The sequence below is a fragment of the Lottia gigantea genome, assembly GCF_000327385.1.
Source record: "Lottia gigantea unplaced genomic scaffold LOTGIsca_45, whole genome shotgun sequence".
Lineage (NCBI taxonomy): Eukaryota > Metazoa > Mollusca > Gastropoda > Lottiidae > Lottia > Lottia gigantea.
In genome coordinates this window covers 438466-452397 of record NW_008709577.1, presented here as the reverse complement: position 1 = coordinate 452397, position 13932 = coordinate 438466, and the positions used below count along the sequence as shown (strand labels likewise).

Sequence of the window (13932 nt, the reverse complement as noted above, 5' to 3'; positions counted from 1 at the left end):
TTTGATTTTATGAGTTTTCACTGGTATAAAAACAAGGCAGATGGACGAGGTAGTCCCTACATAACTGTTCGGGTATCAAAACACGTCGAAAACAAGAGAGTCACTATTCCAGGGCATCTTAGAAAAAGTTTGACGCCCTCAAAACAAATCAACTCACTGTCCACATCTACCATTTCTGTTTACGCATGCGTGAATCTCAAGTGTCGTCTAAATTGAATACATGTACTTGTTTAAAGTGTGAATCTATTAAAATCTTGTCTTAATCCTATTTTGATTTCACGGTTATTAGTTTAATCATCAATACAATTGAAAAATGTACCTAAACCAAATAAAGTTTAAAACAGACAGGTGCCCATGTTAACATGTAGTATGAAACAAAATCTATTTTACACGTTTTCTTTGACATCTGTAATGATAGGGTAAAGTGACCTAATTCGGCCAATTTAAGGAGGTTTTCCCTGGAAAGCCTGCAGATATATCATACTTAGTCCTCAGATTTCGACTTCGGTATATTTTACTTTTGCAAAGCTCGCCAAAGGGCCAAATATTTCCGAAATCCACCAGCAAAGACAACATTTGCAAATTTTTTTTATCCCATTTCAAATATTGGCTGTATTATATTTACCGTACCATTCCCGAGTATTACATGTACCCCTCAGATTAGCTTGTTTTTAGAGAAGATACGGTTTGAGTTGACCAATCTCTTCAGCAACTATATTAGCCTGAACCAACTCTTCAAGATCAATACGATAATCCTGTTTAACGGTATTCTATAAGAACCAATATTTGGATCTTCAGATGAGTGAATCTCACCTTGACAGATATAGAATGCACTACAACTGAGGAATAAAAAAAACCCACTAGCATAAAATATATTATTTTATTTTATTTCATTATGTGCATTATATTACATAGTTATAATGATTTTAGTACTTATTTATACTTCATTGATCCCTTCATACTGAGCTTATAAAGAAAGACAAAACATACTAAAGATAAAAATTAGTTACATTATAGCCCAAATTACTTAATATGACCTTGTGACCTTATAGAAAATAAATCAAATATTTTGACATTTTAATGTCTTCAATAATAAATTTTAATTTACATGCAAATAGTTTGATCAAATGCTGGTACTTAGTGCAGTAAAATTCTAAATAAGCCTACATCTTTCTTTATGGCAAGGATAGTCACTGGATTAATAACAAGTGACTTATCAAATTTATTCAATACAAGTTAGATTTAATGAGAAGTGCACTGCAGACCGTTTCAAAAAAATAAGAAGTGAGTTTGAATATTTCTCACAAACTGATGATTTTTTATCAAAACAGTTTTCATAATTAAGATATTCTACATATTTCTATAAATACAGCATAAAATAAATATTTCAACAGAAAAATACATAACCATTAACAAATATAAATCTTTAATAAGCATTTTAATAAAGCAGGGAATATCTCACAATTTTATCATGTAATTTTTCAATTACCCAACTTCCTTCAATACAGTATATTAATAAACAACATGTTGATATACAGTTCAAGTCTGATAATCTTTCCAATGTATGTAGGCTTTAGCTTCAAGAATTCAAAATAAAAATTTGCGTAGAAATAAAGTGAATAAATAAAGCAAGTAATAGCAATTTCTAGATAAAAATACCTTTTCATAGTCGCAAATTCAAGCCATCAACATTTCCATAATCTTAAAAATCTAATCAAAAATGAATGCTCTGGAAAATGAATGCTCTCAATCTTGGGATATTCTTATGACAATGAAAAGTATTGCTGACTACTGGAATTCTGAAAGTTGAAAAGCTAAAATGATATTATTTCTAGATTGTCATCATTGACCCATGGGTTTGAGTAATTTATCTAATACTCTGATTCCTTGCTCTTCATATTCTTGTCTAGTCATCCAGAATTCATCTCTATCTTTCATAATATCTGACAATACTGAACCTCCTAAAAATACCATATGTTTACGACGTGGTGGATCTTCTATTTTTATTTTGAATTTCTGAAAAATCAACAAATATGTATTTAGTTAAAATATTAAATTAGTTACAACTTTATACAATACAATTTCCTTAGACCAGAGATCAAATAATACTGAGCAAATTTAGCCTCATGAGTAATGTAAAATATGCCTTGCTTTATTGACAAAATCAATTAAGATAAGTTGTCTGTTCAGAACTTCTTAGGGTACAATCAGGAATCTTGATTTATATAGTGTACATCACGACAAACAACCATATCTTATAATACACCTGTGGCTCACTGCCGAATACTTTTCATTGGCTTTTATGCCAATGAATTTAAAAGGGAACTCTGATAGCATAACTTTGCACCATTCCAATTTTTAATTTACTATGGTCTAGTGCTGGAAATCGAGTTTAAAATTATCATCGATTATCGGCAATATACCGTTAGGCATTTCCGATCGATAATCGATAAAAATCGTAATGTTGATACTCAAATTTTAGGTCAAGTAGTCGACTCATTTCAAGTCCTATTTAGGCTGCCTACCACTTCTATGTAATGCTAGTGTTAGATGCTAGTATGTGTATTGTGTTTATTATCATGTTCTTTGCTATGTGACCAATCTTTTTGTTTTAAAGACGTTTGGAAGATTAGTTTTCGTCAATATCGCCATCGGCATGAATGTACCGTTGAATGGTAAAAATAATTGACTTGATCACACGCTCTTGACAACCAAGACTAAAATACTATAGCACCGTGTTATACGAATTGTGATTAGCCTTCTATTTATAAGAAGCACTGATTATCCAATCAGCATTGTCGATTGATTTGATAAAAAAAGGGAGACAACTACAATCGTGTGAAAAATAAAGGGAAAGTCATGCCCAAATATCGGTACCTGTATTCAGTTAATCATATATACGTATAATAACAAATGTTTGTCCTAATTTATTGTGAATGAAATTTTTTTTTATTAATGATTGTTATGATCATATACAATCAAAGAAATGGAAGAATATACGAGAATAAAGACTTTAGCTTAGTTTATTTTGCGGTACGTGACTGCCGAAAGCGTGTTTTTATTGTCCCATGAGTAATTTAACAGAATTACCGGAGGTTATGTTATTTTTTGCGATAATCGATTTTGAAATGAACCATCGATTATCGTTATCGGTACATGACATAAGAGCGATAATCGATTTTTCAATAATTATTCCCAGCACTACTATGGTCTTATTTCTAGATATCTACTTAGTCTGTTCAGAACTTCTTAGGGAAAAAGATCAGGAATCTCTTTAACAAAGTTGACATCATTACAGACATTGTTACCTTGTGAAGAAGAAATGCAATCTTAAGTGGTTACCTAGCAAGATACGCCCAGAATACAAAAGGCAGTCGTCAATCTTTGTCAAATCGTACAAAAATGTTATTTGTACAAGATATTATTGTTTTAATCACACAAAATTTTATAAAATTTGTACATAAACTGCCAACAAATTTTGATGCATTTTAACTAAGTCAAGGGCAATAATTTGAATATAAATGATCTCATAAAATTTCATAAAATCAGAAATAACTGTAGCAAGCCAATTGTGAACGGACCAAGGACGGATTGACGAACAGGGGCAGCGACAATGTGGTCGTATATAAAATAAATTTTACTAACTGATAATTTTTCTGCATTTCCTTTCAATATTTTTTCCAAGTATAATTGTTTCATCTCTCTTTCTAGTCTTGATGGTAGGCCAGGATACATAGAGGAACCTCCTGACAACACTATATGTTTATATAATTCAGGTCGCAAGTCTATATCAGCAGATTGAATAGTTTGGAAGAGTAATTCAGCTACACCTAGACCTTCTACATTTATTAAATGAGGTTGAAATAATGCTTCTGGAGCTTCGAATCTTTCACCTCCTACCTTTATCACACGACCATCAGGTAACTAAAATGAAAAGTAAAAAGTAAAATATAAGCAGCTTTTCAACCCTAAGGAATAATTAGAAAAAAGCATTGTAATTTTTATAGTAGTTTAATCTTTGACCGGCATCTTGATTGTATAAAACACAAGCTAAAAATCTGTGCCAAGAAAAACCCTCAACCTTAAAGTTAGTGAATAAACCAGTAACTTTCTGAGTGTTATTTTTACCAACGATAGAATATTGTCTGTTCAGACTTCTTAGGGTAAACTGTCATGAATTTCAGATAGCAGATGTCATCATCACAGACTGTCAACATATATACACACTCACAGTATATGGTTCAACTAAAACTGTTGTTTCTAAGGCTAACTTTTGTTCTTGTTCTACATCATAAGCTACATAACATAATCTTTCTTTCATCATTCGAACAGTTTCAAAATCAGCTGAATGATTGAATGCATAACCTCGCAATAACAGCAACTGAAAAACCAAAACAATCTTCACTGAAACTTGTATTTCTTTCCTGTGGTTAGCAGGTAATGGGAAGGTTGACTTAGAGATTACCTATACATAATCATAGGTGACAATCTTACTTTGAACAAAGAATTTTCTAAGCAAATCATCAAACATGCTCTAAGAGAAATAGAATAATATAAACTGAAACCAATATGTTTTAGACATACTTATACATACTTTTATAAGGTATCTAGTTATATCTCGACCTGCGATATCTAATCTTCTTGTTAAATGGGGCAGAGCAAACCCTTCATAAACTGGGCAGATATGTGTCACACCATCACCAGAATCCACAACAACACCCGTCAGTAAACCTGAAATAACAATAAGGTATTAGCCAACAAATCATCTCAATTAACTTTCATCTATATCAAAACAAAGTGATTCACACCAACCGACTTTTATTTGACTGTCACTGAGAATTCAAAGTTGGCATTGCAGAAAACTATCAGTTTGGTCTATTCTTATTTTTCTACCGCCTTAAAATCTAGAAATAAATCTATAGACGTTACCTTGTGCATATAGGGTTAAAACAGCTTGAATTGCTATATGTACACTGTGAAATTGGTATTTCTCAAACATTGTCTAAAAGATAAAAGAAACAATCTTTTAAATCTTTACAATGTCAAATGGAATTCACCATATTTTAGTTCAGTAATTATGCCAACAAATATATATATTTTGAAAATGAGATAGTGTCCGAATCTTCTTTCTCCCACATTAGCAAAACCATATTTGACAAGATATTTGGCATAACATTTATAGATTTTTTTTATTAATCTGCTGAAACATTTAGAGGAAGATATTTTTATATCATATTGAAATCAACATAAAGTTTCATCATTGCAGATTTTTAATATACATTGGATGTCTTTAAAACTATTATTAAAGAGGAGATTTATCAAGGTTAAATTAGATCTGCTCAAACATTTAGAGGAAGATATTTTTATATCATATTGAAATCAACATAAAGTTTCATCATTGCAGATTTTTAATATACATTGGATGTCTTTAAAACTATTATTAAAGAGGAGATTTATCAAGGTTAAATTAGATCTGCTCAAACATTTAGAGGAAGATATTTTTATATCATATTGAAATCAACATAAAGTTTCATCATTGCAGATTTTTAATATACATTGGATGTCTTTAAAACTATTATTAAAGAGGAGATTTATCAAGGTTAAATTAGATCTGCTCAAACATTTAGAGGAAGATATTTTTATATCATATTGAAATCAACATAAAGTTTCATCATTGCAGATTTTTAATATACATTGGATGTCTTTAAAACTATTATTAAAGAGGAGATTTATCAAGGTTAAATTAGATCTGCTCAAACATTTAGAGGAAGATATTTTTATATCATATTGAAATCAACATAAAGTTTCATCATTGCAGATTTATGTCCTCAAAAAAAAGTATGCCTGACTGGTTTAGGTGGCTTAAAATTGATACGGCATGAAACCATACTATTATTATTATATTTTGAACAAGATGAAAATAAACACTGTCCTATTGATATTAAGCCAAGTTCTAAACCTCTGCTTGATCGGATACAAACCTGAATCATTCTTTCTCTGTTCTTCATTGGGTTCATTGGCGGTTCCGTTAGTAGAATTCGGGTATTTTGTGGGTTAATATTCATCATATCTTTACCAAATGTGTGATCATATAAATGTAACATGTCATCCCAGTTTCGTACAATACCATTTTCCATAGGATAATTAACTTCCAACATAGACCTTAATTTACTGGCTTCTTCACCTACCATTAAATCCTAAAATAAACAAAATATTGTGTAGCAGCCATTACCAAGTGACATAACATAATGTGAATATCATATGCTTCATGTCATTCTTTGGGTGCTCTGAGTATATCACACATTATTTTATTCACACCTAGTCATCAAAGCTGGTTATAGTCTTGTAAAATATCATTACTCAAAGCTAAATCATAAACCATTTTGTAAGGTTTTAAAAATATCTGGATAACTCAGGCTACAAAATTGGACAATTGCCAAAGGGGAAATAAACTTGTCTTTTGAATAATATTGATTCGACATTGATCGCTTCGACAGCATTAAATGAAAAATTGTTTGTGCATTGAGAAAAAATTGAACTTTTTGATATTGCAAACATTCAAGAACATAAAAATTGGTTTATACCTCAAAATTTTATTATTACTGGCTCAGATGTTTTTTGGACTATCAATATCCTTATCAATGTTGTAATTGCTGTTATAGATGCAGATGAGTATTAAAACCATTTGGAAAAGAGAGATGAGGGCATGTAAAAAGCTTAAACTATTATAAACATAGATTTACCTTCACTTCAATATCAAATATTTTAGTTTGAGATCTGATAATTGGTCGCCCAACCAAAGATGGAAACAAAAAGGTGGGAAAATTTGATCCTGCATAGCCACATTTCACAAACTGCAATATAAAAAATTGTTATATTCATATCCTTCTTAATAGAGGCCTTTGCACAAATTACTAATTATAGTTTTGTATTGTCACAGATTGAAAATAGATACTGGTAGTAGAATAAGTTTGATAATTTGCCCAAAGCCAAGGATCTGGAGGCCACTGTCTTGTCTACTCTTTAACCACTGTGTGCTATCTTCTGAAAATCCATATTTACAAATATGCTATGCAGAAGCCAGAAGAGGAATAGGTAGCATAGTGCTCAGTTTCAATTTTTCATGTAGACCGAAACTACAGCCTCTAAAAGCTATTTGGACAGAGATAGATTGGTGTAGACAGAAAAAGAAGGTCCTGTTAAATGGGGTTTTCCGCATCTCCACAAGTGTGAGGGTTTTAACGTATGGATAAGATACCTGAGATCTGCAAAACCCAGATATATTTAGAAAGATGAATATTTTTGTAGTTCACCCATTGTTTTACCCTATTCCATTTATGTCAAATCTCTGGTTCCAATAAAGTTTTTTTCTAACCAAATTGGCATTGGCCTTTAAAAACTGTGTGCAGACAAAGGTTCCAAATTCACAGAGTCACATGCTAAGAAAAAAAAGAAAGTTACGATGATGCCCAAAAAACGCATCGTTGCAGGTGTCGAAAATCCCTATTTAACAAGATATTTTTTTCTGACTCTACTCCAGCCGACAACTGTCAAAATATCTATTAGATTCAGAAATGAAATGAATGGAGTTTTACGTCCTACTTTTCTGCACCATGTATCAGATTTATATATAGGCTGGAATAGACTAAGAACTTCTTAGTAAGAAGAGGCAGATGTTTCAGATTACGCTCAATGTAACTCTATAAAAACAGTGGGTTTAGACTCCTAACTTTTAAAAAGCAAAGACTATTACTCTAAGATGAGCATTAGCTTTCTCGTGTGTAGTCTAAGCCTAATCTTTAATAGAAAATTCATTTCCGTCTCCCCACAATCAAAATTACTTGGCCATTGCATTGATTTGATTGTATGGCCGACAGAAACTTTCAAGTTTTACTTGATGTTAGGTTCGGCAAAATCGTGTAATATCATTAATAACATATGGTACCCCATCCAAAGTAGTACTAGGGAATAATACGACTGTAATTTTTGACGTATTAGATTGATGCACCAAAGGATGTCCTTTTCTTCCGGGTCGAGTCTTACCAAATATATGCAAAAATTGATCTAAATATGGATAAAAATTCAACTAAATCATATCTATATGATGCGCTACTCACTCCTGTTCCGTTGTCACAAACGACAACGCTTCTTCCTTGACTGTCCATTTTGGATTCCGACAGATTTTACAGTTACCCCATAAACTTCAAAATCTCCATTCAGGAAGAGCCGGAAACACCGCCCCGATGAGTAATGGTGGTAATGGATTGCTGGCCAGCGATTGGTCAAAATGTTCTAGCGAACCAATCATAAGTTTATTTACAAAATTCGACAACACTTGTTAAAATGGCGTCGACCGGTTTGGAAGTTAAAAAATATTCTCTGATATTTTTAATGGAAATTATCTATTTACACATAACTTTAACAAAATGTGAGGAATATAAACTGAAAGATATTGATTTCGATTTTAGACCAGATAAAGAACCGGCTAGAATTTTTACTTCCGAAGAAATTGCAAAATTTGATGGGTCTGATGTAAGTAAACTTTGGTATTGTCTCCCTTTAATTGTTTGATTTGGGTAAAGTGTTCTGAAACTTTTGAAGCTTGACAAAGCCATTTCGGGTAGGCCATATTGAATGTATGTAAATAGTGGCATAATTTCTTCAAAAATACCTGTTATGATACCGTTATAGAATTGAGTTGAAATAGGATTACTCTTTCTATTTCTATGTAGGATGTCTTTTCTATAGGCTGTAATATGACAGTCATGAGATAGTTGGTTATTGGGTATAATAAGAGAGAATAGGGGGTATCATATCAATTGCCAGTAAAGCCTAAATATTTCCCACATTTTTTACAGCCGAGTCAACCGATATATATGGGTATAAAAGGTGTTGTCTTTGATGTCTCATCAGGTAAAAGTAAGTATTTCCCATTTTTAATGATGCCCTGGAATATACAAAAATGTGATGCTGTGAGTAGATTTGTCAGTCAAATTTAGCCCAGGGATAATTAATTCATGCTAATTTTGGACCAGGAAAACACACCGAGGTGTTTGTAATTTTAATTAAAGTCAATTACGATTTAATTGATAATTTTATTCAACATTATCTAAGAATTACGGATAACTTTATATATTTGATTAACAGTTGGTTAAAGACAAACATAATCACTTTTAAACTTTATTTACTTACGTGAGTCATGACTATTAACAGAAATATAACAGAGATAAATGAAAGATATCAAATTTATAAGGTCCATATCATAATTATAAGCTATAATCTAGGCATGTTTTGTTTGATAAATGTGCAGTTATTTCATATACATGTACCCGATATAGATAATAAAAACAGAAGAAAAGAAGTATCTTGGCATGATTTTTCTGTCATGGCACTGAATATCTGTGCAAAGGCGCAAGATGATCATCTTACGTCTCCATATCATTAATTAAAGGGACATTCCGCTTTTTTTGTAGGTCGGAAATTTTTTTTTGGCTCAAATTTGTGAAAGCTTAACACCAGAATCTAGAGAAATGTGCCCTTTATCGTATCTGAAAGTATTAATTAGAAGAATGCAGCCGTTAATTTTTAAACGCCAAAAATATTTAAAAACGTTCGTTTTGTTTTTTGGAAGCTGTAAGAAAACTACTGTAAGGATTTGAGTAAAATAAACGCCTAATTGTAGAGAAATATGTCCCCTATGTATTCACTAGGTTTTAACTAATGATATTGAGCCATTTTAAAGCCAAACACCAAAAACTAGGTCAATTTCCTAAAATCTCCGTTTTTAACGACCCGTTTAGAACAAATTCAGAAGATACATAGATATAAATAGCATAGTCTACTTTAAAACTATTAGGCTAGGTATAATTTATGACGTTTTTGAAAATGAAAACTTCTTAGAAAAAAGCGGAATATCAGGGAACTTATTATAATTATTATAGTTGTAATTCATGACTCCTGTTTTATAAAGCATCGTATCTCGAATACGGGTTTTGACATAAGCCCCTTTTACACCAGTAAACCCAAGTGGACTTAGAACGGTTCTTCATTTGTAATGTAGGCCACATTAGGTGGAGGGGTCACAGAATTGTCAAGGGGTCTACAGTTTAATATTAAGAACTCAATGATGAGAAATTAGAAAATGGGGAGTTTAGGGCAAAGCGGGATCAGTCTGTCCCTGCCCTTTTGACGTATCATTAGAAACACACACTTCATCAAATTACAATATTTTAAAAAGCTCACCCCATTTTCATTTTGTAGATTTTTATGGTAAAGGATCTTCATATAACGCATTAGTTGGGAAGGATTCAACTCGAGGTGTTGCGAAAATGTCTCTTGAACCAGAAGATTTAACACATGATATTGTAAGTGACTCGTTACAGTTTTTACTTGATAGGCCATGACGATGGTATAAATAATGTTTAAAGGTTCAGCCGTCCAAATTATATAAAAGTTGGGTTTTCTATGTTTACTTGTACTTTCGTTTTTATTGAATTATAGCCAGAGATTTAAAAGTCGGACTAAAAATTCTGAAAAGTAATGCAGATGTCAAGTATTTGATTTCAAACACCCTTTCAATTTAACCCTGCAGTGATTATATCTTCAAGAATATATTTATATTTCCTTTCAGACAGGATTAAGCTCAGAGGAACTAAAATCTTTAGATTCAGTATTTGAAGGTACCTATAAAGCTAAATATCCAGTCGTTGGCTATATGGATTATGTGCTGGATCAACACAGAGAGAAGTTTTCTACTACTAGAGATGATTTATAGTATTTCTTAATACCCGAAACAGACTAATTCTGTTTATATCAACTTTGTACTTGAACATCAATTTTCGGATCTGAGTGATATTACGCCCAAATGTTGTTATATATTATCTTGCTCGTGAATAAACACATATCAATGTTATAAACAATATCTGATATATATGTGATATTTGAAACTTTTATAATACAATAATTTTACTCTATATGAACTGAGTAAGGGACACATTATACCTTGTCCAATGAATGAATTGTGTATCAGACGTAATATATTTTAATTTCATTGTTGTAACAAAAATTGTAAGTAAGATGAACAGTTTTAATGAATTTACTTGTTTTAAATTAACAGATGGATTTTTTGATAAATATTTTATATTACATATGACATGTGACAAATGGGGGAGTAACCTTGTGATATAATAATCATAGTCAAGTCTGCATCAAATGCTTCATTTTGATTTGTAACCATGTTATTTCATTAAGAATAATAAAACAGAAAATAAAACAGTGTTGTTACTCAGTCTCACTCTGTGCAATTTTCAGAAGAATGAAACTGAGTAACACCAGGTTCTGGTTTAATATTTTTATATCACTCTACAATTACAGTAAAGATATTTTGAATATAAACTAAGGAATTAGGCGAATGTGAAAGATGACAAAAAAAGCTTTTTGTTACAAATCAGTGCAGTTCAGAGATTTTGATACAGTTTGATATCAGTTTCAATAATTATAAATTCATTACATTTAAAACAACATATTTTAAACACGCTTACATTCCCATTGAAGTTCACGAACCTAACTGACACAGAACTTTGTATAAATTTAGCAAGTTATAAGTACACATCTCGATAAGTCGTTGTCATCATGTACATATGGGGGCTGTGACGCCTGGTTTGATATAGAAATTGGCATAACTTGAACTTATCGGAAATTCTTAACCTATTGCCCTTTCGGCATCAATCCTTAGATAACAAATCCCCCTATTTTCTTCAACTTGTCTTTTACTTAACCTTGATGTTTTAAGGGATATATGTTCGCTAATGACAAGTCTCTAAAATGCGAAGTACGTCAAGCAGAGTGACTAATGCAGAATGCCTAATTCAACGTGTTAAATGGTCAACTTATTGAAAAATCGGCAAATAGGGCTTTTTTTAGGAAAAACACTTAATCGCCATCTGTAAATTTCCAAAAATGACTTATTTGCAACTTGTTCGCCACTTAGTAAATAAATAATCAAAAAATTTGCTGTATATTCGCCATTCATTCGCCGATTCGTGAGTAATTTTTAGATATTATTAAGTTAAATCTCATGTAACTACAAAATCCCTTATGTATAGTATAGTATAGTCGGGGATCAGTAGCTTATAGCCTACATAGTAGTCCATGTTTGTATTTCAATTGAAGTAATTGCTAATTCAGCTAATAGAGCATACATATAACCCCAATAAATTATGGCCTACAGCCCAATATACAAATAACAAATAGCAATAATAGTATTCATAATTTTATAAAATAACAACAAAACAAAACTGATTAATCAGTTTCAGGTAAATTTCATAATAAATTAAGCTTGGCCTAGATGTTCTCCTGTGCAAGCCGCTCAAATCAGCAGATTACAAAAATGATGCAACTTCATTAGCCCCCCCTGCCAGCAATAGATTCGCTCCATAAAACACAATCAGCTTGCATAGTTATGATGTTACAAACCGAAAAGTTATAACAAAAAATACTTCACATCTGTTTTATGGCGCTGCATTTGGTTCAAAATAGGATCTAGATCTGATTGTATAAATTCTTAAAATCGCGTGGTCATTTCTTAGGTAGAAATGACTAACCTTATAAAAGTATTTTTACGTGTTTTATCTCCTATCTTATTTACCTTTTTCAATTTGAGTTTTCTAAAACCTAATTTTAACCGTAGACTTTGTAGAACGCAGAACACGAATTTAACCCTTGGAACTTCACTACTGGATCTTGTTCGCTGAATCGTAATCTTTCAACTTTCTTCACAGGATCGTGATCTTTAGAACTCCTCCACTGGATCGTATTCGCTGAATCGTAATCTTTCGACCTTCTTCATTGGATCGTGCTGAATCGTAACCTTGAATATTACAGAAATTAAATAAGATCACGTGACATTTTCTGCATATCATTATTATTCGTCATTCATTTCATAAATTGTAATTCTAAACAGTATCGAAAATTTGAATAGAACAAAATTCACAGGAAATATACGGAGTTATCCTTTTTTGGTGGGAAATTTAAGTTTTTGGGGTAAGATTTTAGTTTTTGGGGTAATTTAAAATTAAAATAGGTTCGAACGTATGTGACGCCGAAACAGTATGTACGCTTCTGGTTGCTTGCTTTGCGGGAGGTCACATGACGTCATTCACTTTGTAGTAGGTCGGCGGGCCGACCGCCATTGTTGTAAGAATTTCATGTATAATAAATTTAAGTTTTAATCAACTATGCATCTTTATGGCCATCGCAAACACAACAGTTCCAAAGGTTAAATTCGCAATCTGCGTTCTACAAAGTCTACGGTTAAAATTAGGTGATGAAAACTCAAATTGAAAAAGGTAAATAAGATAGGAGATAAAGCACGCAAAAATACTTTAATTTTGTAAGATTAGTCATTTCTACCTAAGAAATGACCACGCTATTTTAAGAATTTATACAATCAGACCTGGATCCTATTTTGAACCCAATACAGCGCCATATGTGTATAGTGTGTGGTTCGAATGGAAAATAGAATTTCAATTACAGTACCGATAAATATATTTAGTTAATTGTTAGTTGGTTAATACAAAAAATACAATTATCTTTAAATACATTTAACTAAATCTATTTAAGGTTTAAAATAATTCTATTCTTCTTAATTTGATTTTATATGGTGCATACAGGCCAATATTTTAGAAACATCACATCGTTCTTCATCGCATCTCATCGCATCACAAACATTTAATGCAAGCTACATTCGTCATTTCGTTGAAGTTTGGAATTAAAATATGACTAAAAAATATACTCTGCCTGGAAAATTTCATAATGTAAGAAGCCGGAGAATACATCTAACTCGATTTTGGAAGTGAATGTAGAAACAAAATTCATTTTTTGCCCGAGGGGACATTACGGTGTAAATACGCCACTATACCCAGTCACCGGAAC

At 31.7% G+C, this 13932-nt stretch overlaps 2 protein-coding genes across 2 annotated transcripts; one reads left to right on the top strand and one right to left on the bottom strand.

The window, feature by feature from the left end:
• Positions 1 to 861: 861 nt before the first annotated feature.
• On the bottom strand, positions 862 to 8275 carry LOTGIDRAFT_218116 (hypothetical protein). Its single transcript, XM_009060909.1, has 8 exons — positions 8118 to 8275; positions 6744 to 6854; positions 5982 to 6197; positions 4930 to 5002; positions 4595 to 4731; positions 4232 to 4381; positions 3646 to 3924; positions 862 to 2016 (listed from the first exon to the last, which is right to left on the bottom strand). Exons 1-8 carry the CDS (start codon positions 8163 to 8165, stop codon positions 1843 to 1845), a joined length of 1188 nt encoding a protein of 395 aa, XP_009059157.1. The 5' UTR covers positions 8166 to 8275; the 3' UTR covers positions 862 to 1842.
• A 170-nt stretch (positions 8276 to 8445) lies between these two features.
• LOTGIDRAFT_77624 (hypothetical protein) lies at positions 8446 to 10714 on the top strand (the record flags this gene model as incomplete). The annotated part of the gene is made up of 4 exons (XM_009060864.1): positions 8446 to 8532; positions 8859 to 8919; positions 10261 to 10364; positions 10631 to 10714. Coding segments are annotated over 4 exons (336 nt in total), but the record flags the coding sequence as incomplete, so codon positions are not given.
• Between the last annotated feature and the right edge of the window lie 3218 nt (positions 10715 to 13932).

What these genes read in the sequence shown, in the direction of transcription:
- LOTGIDRAFT_218116 (XM_009060909.1), bottom strand. Translation starts at nt 8,165, where the DNA reads ATGGACAGTCAAGGAAGAAGCGTTGTCGTTTGTGACAACGGAACAGGA. An exon ending in TTTGTGACAACGGAACAGGA is followed by an intron (nt 6,855 to 8,117) that starts GTGAGTAGCGCA and finishes TTTATATTGCAG; the next exon opens with TTTGTGAAATGTGGCTATGC. An exon ending in TATTTGATATTGAAGTGAAG is followed by an intron (nt 6,198 to 6,743) that starts GTAAATCTATGT and finishes TGTTTATTTTAG; the next exon opens with GATTTAATGGTAGGTGAAGA.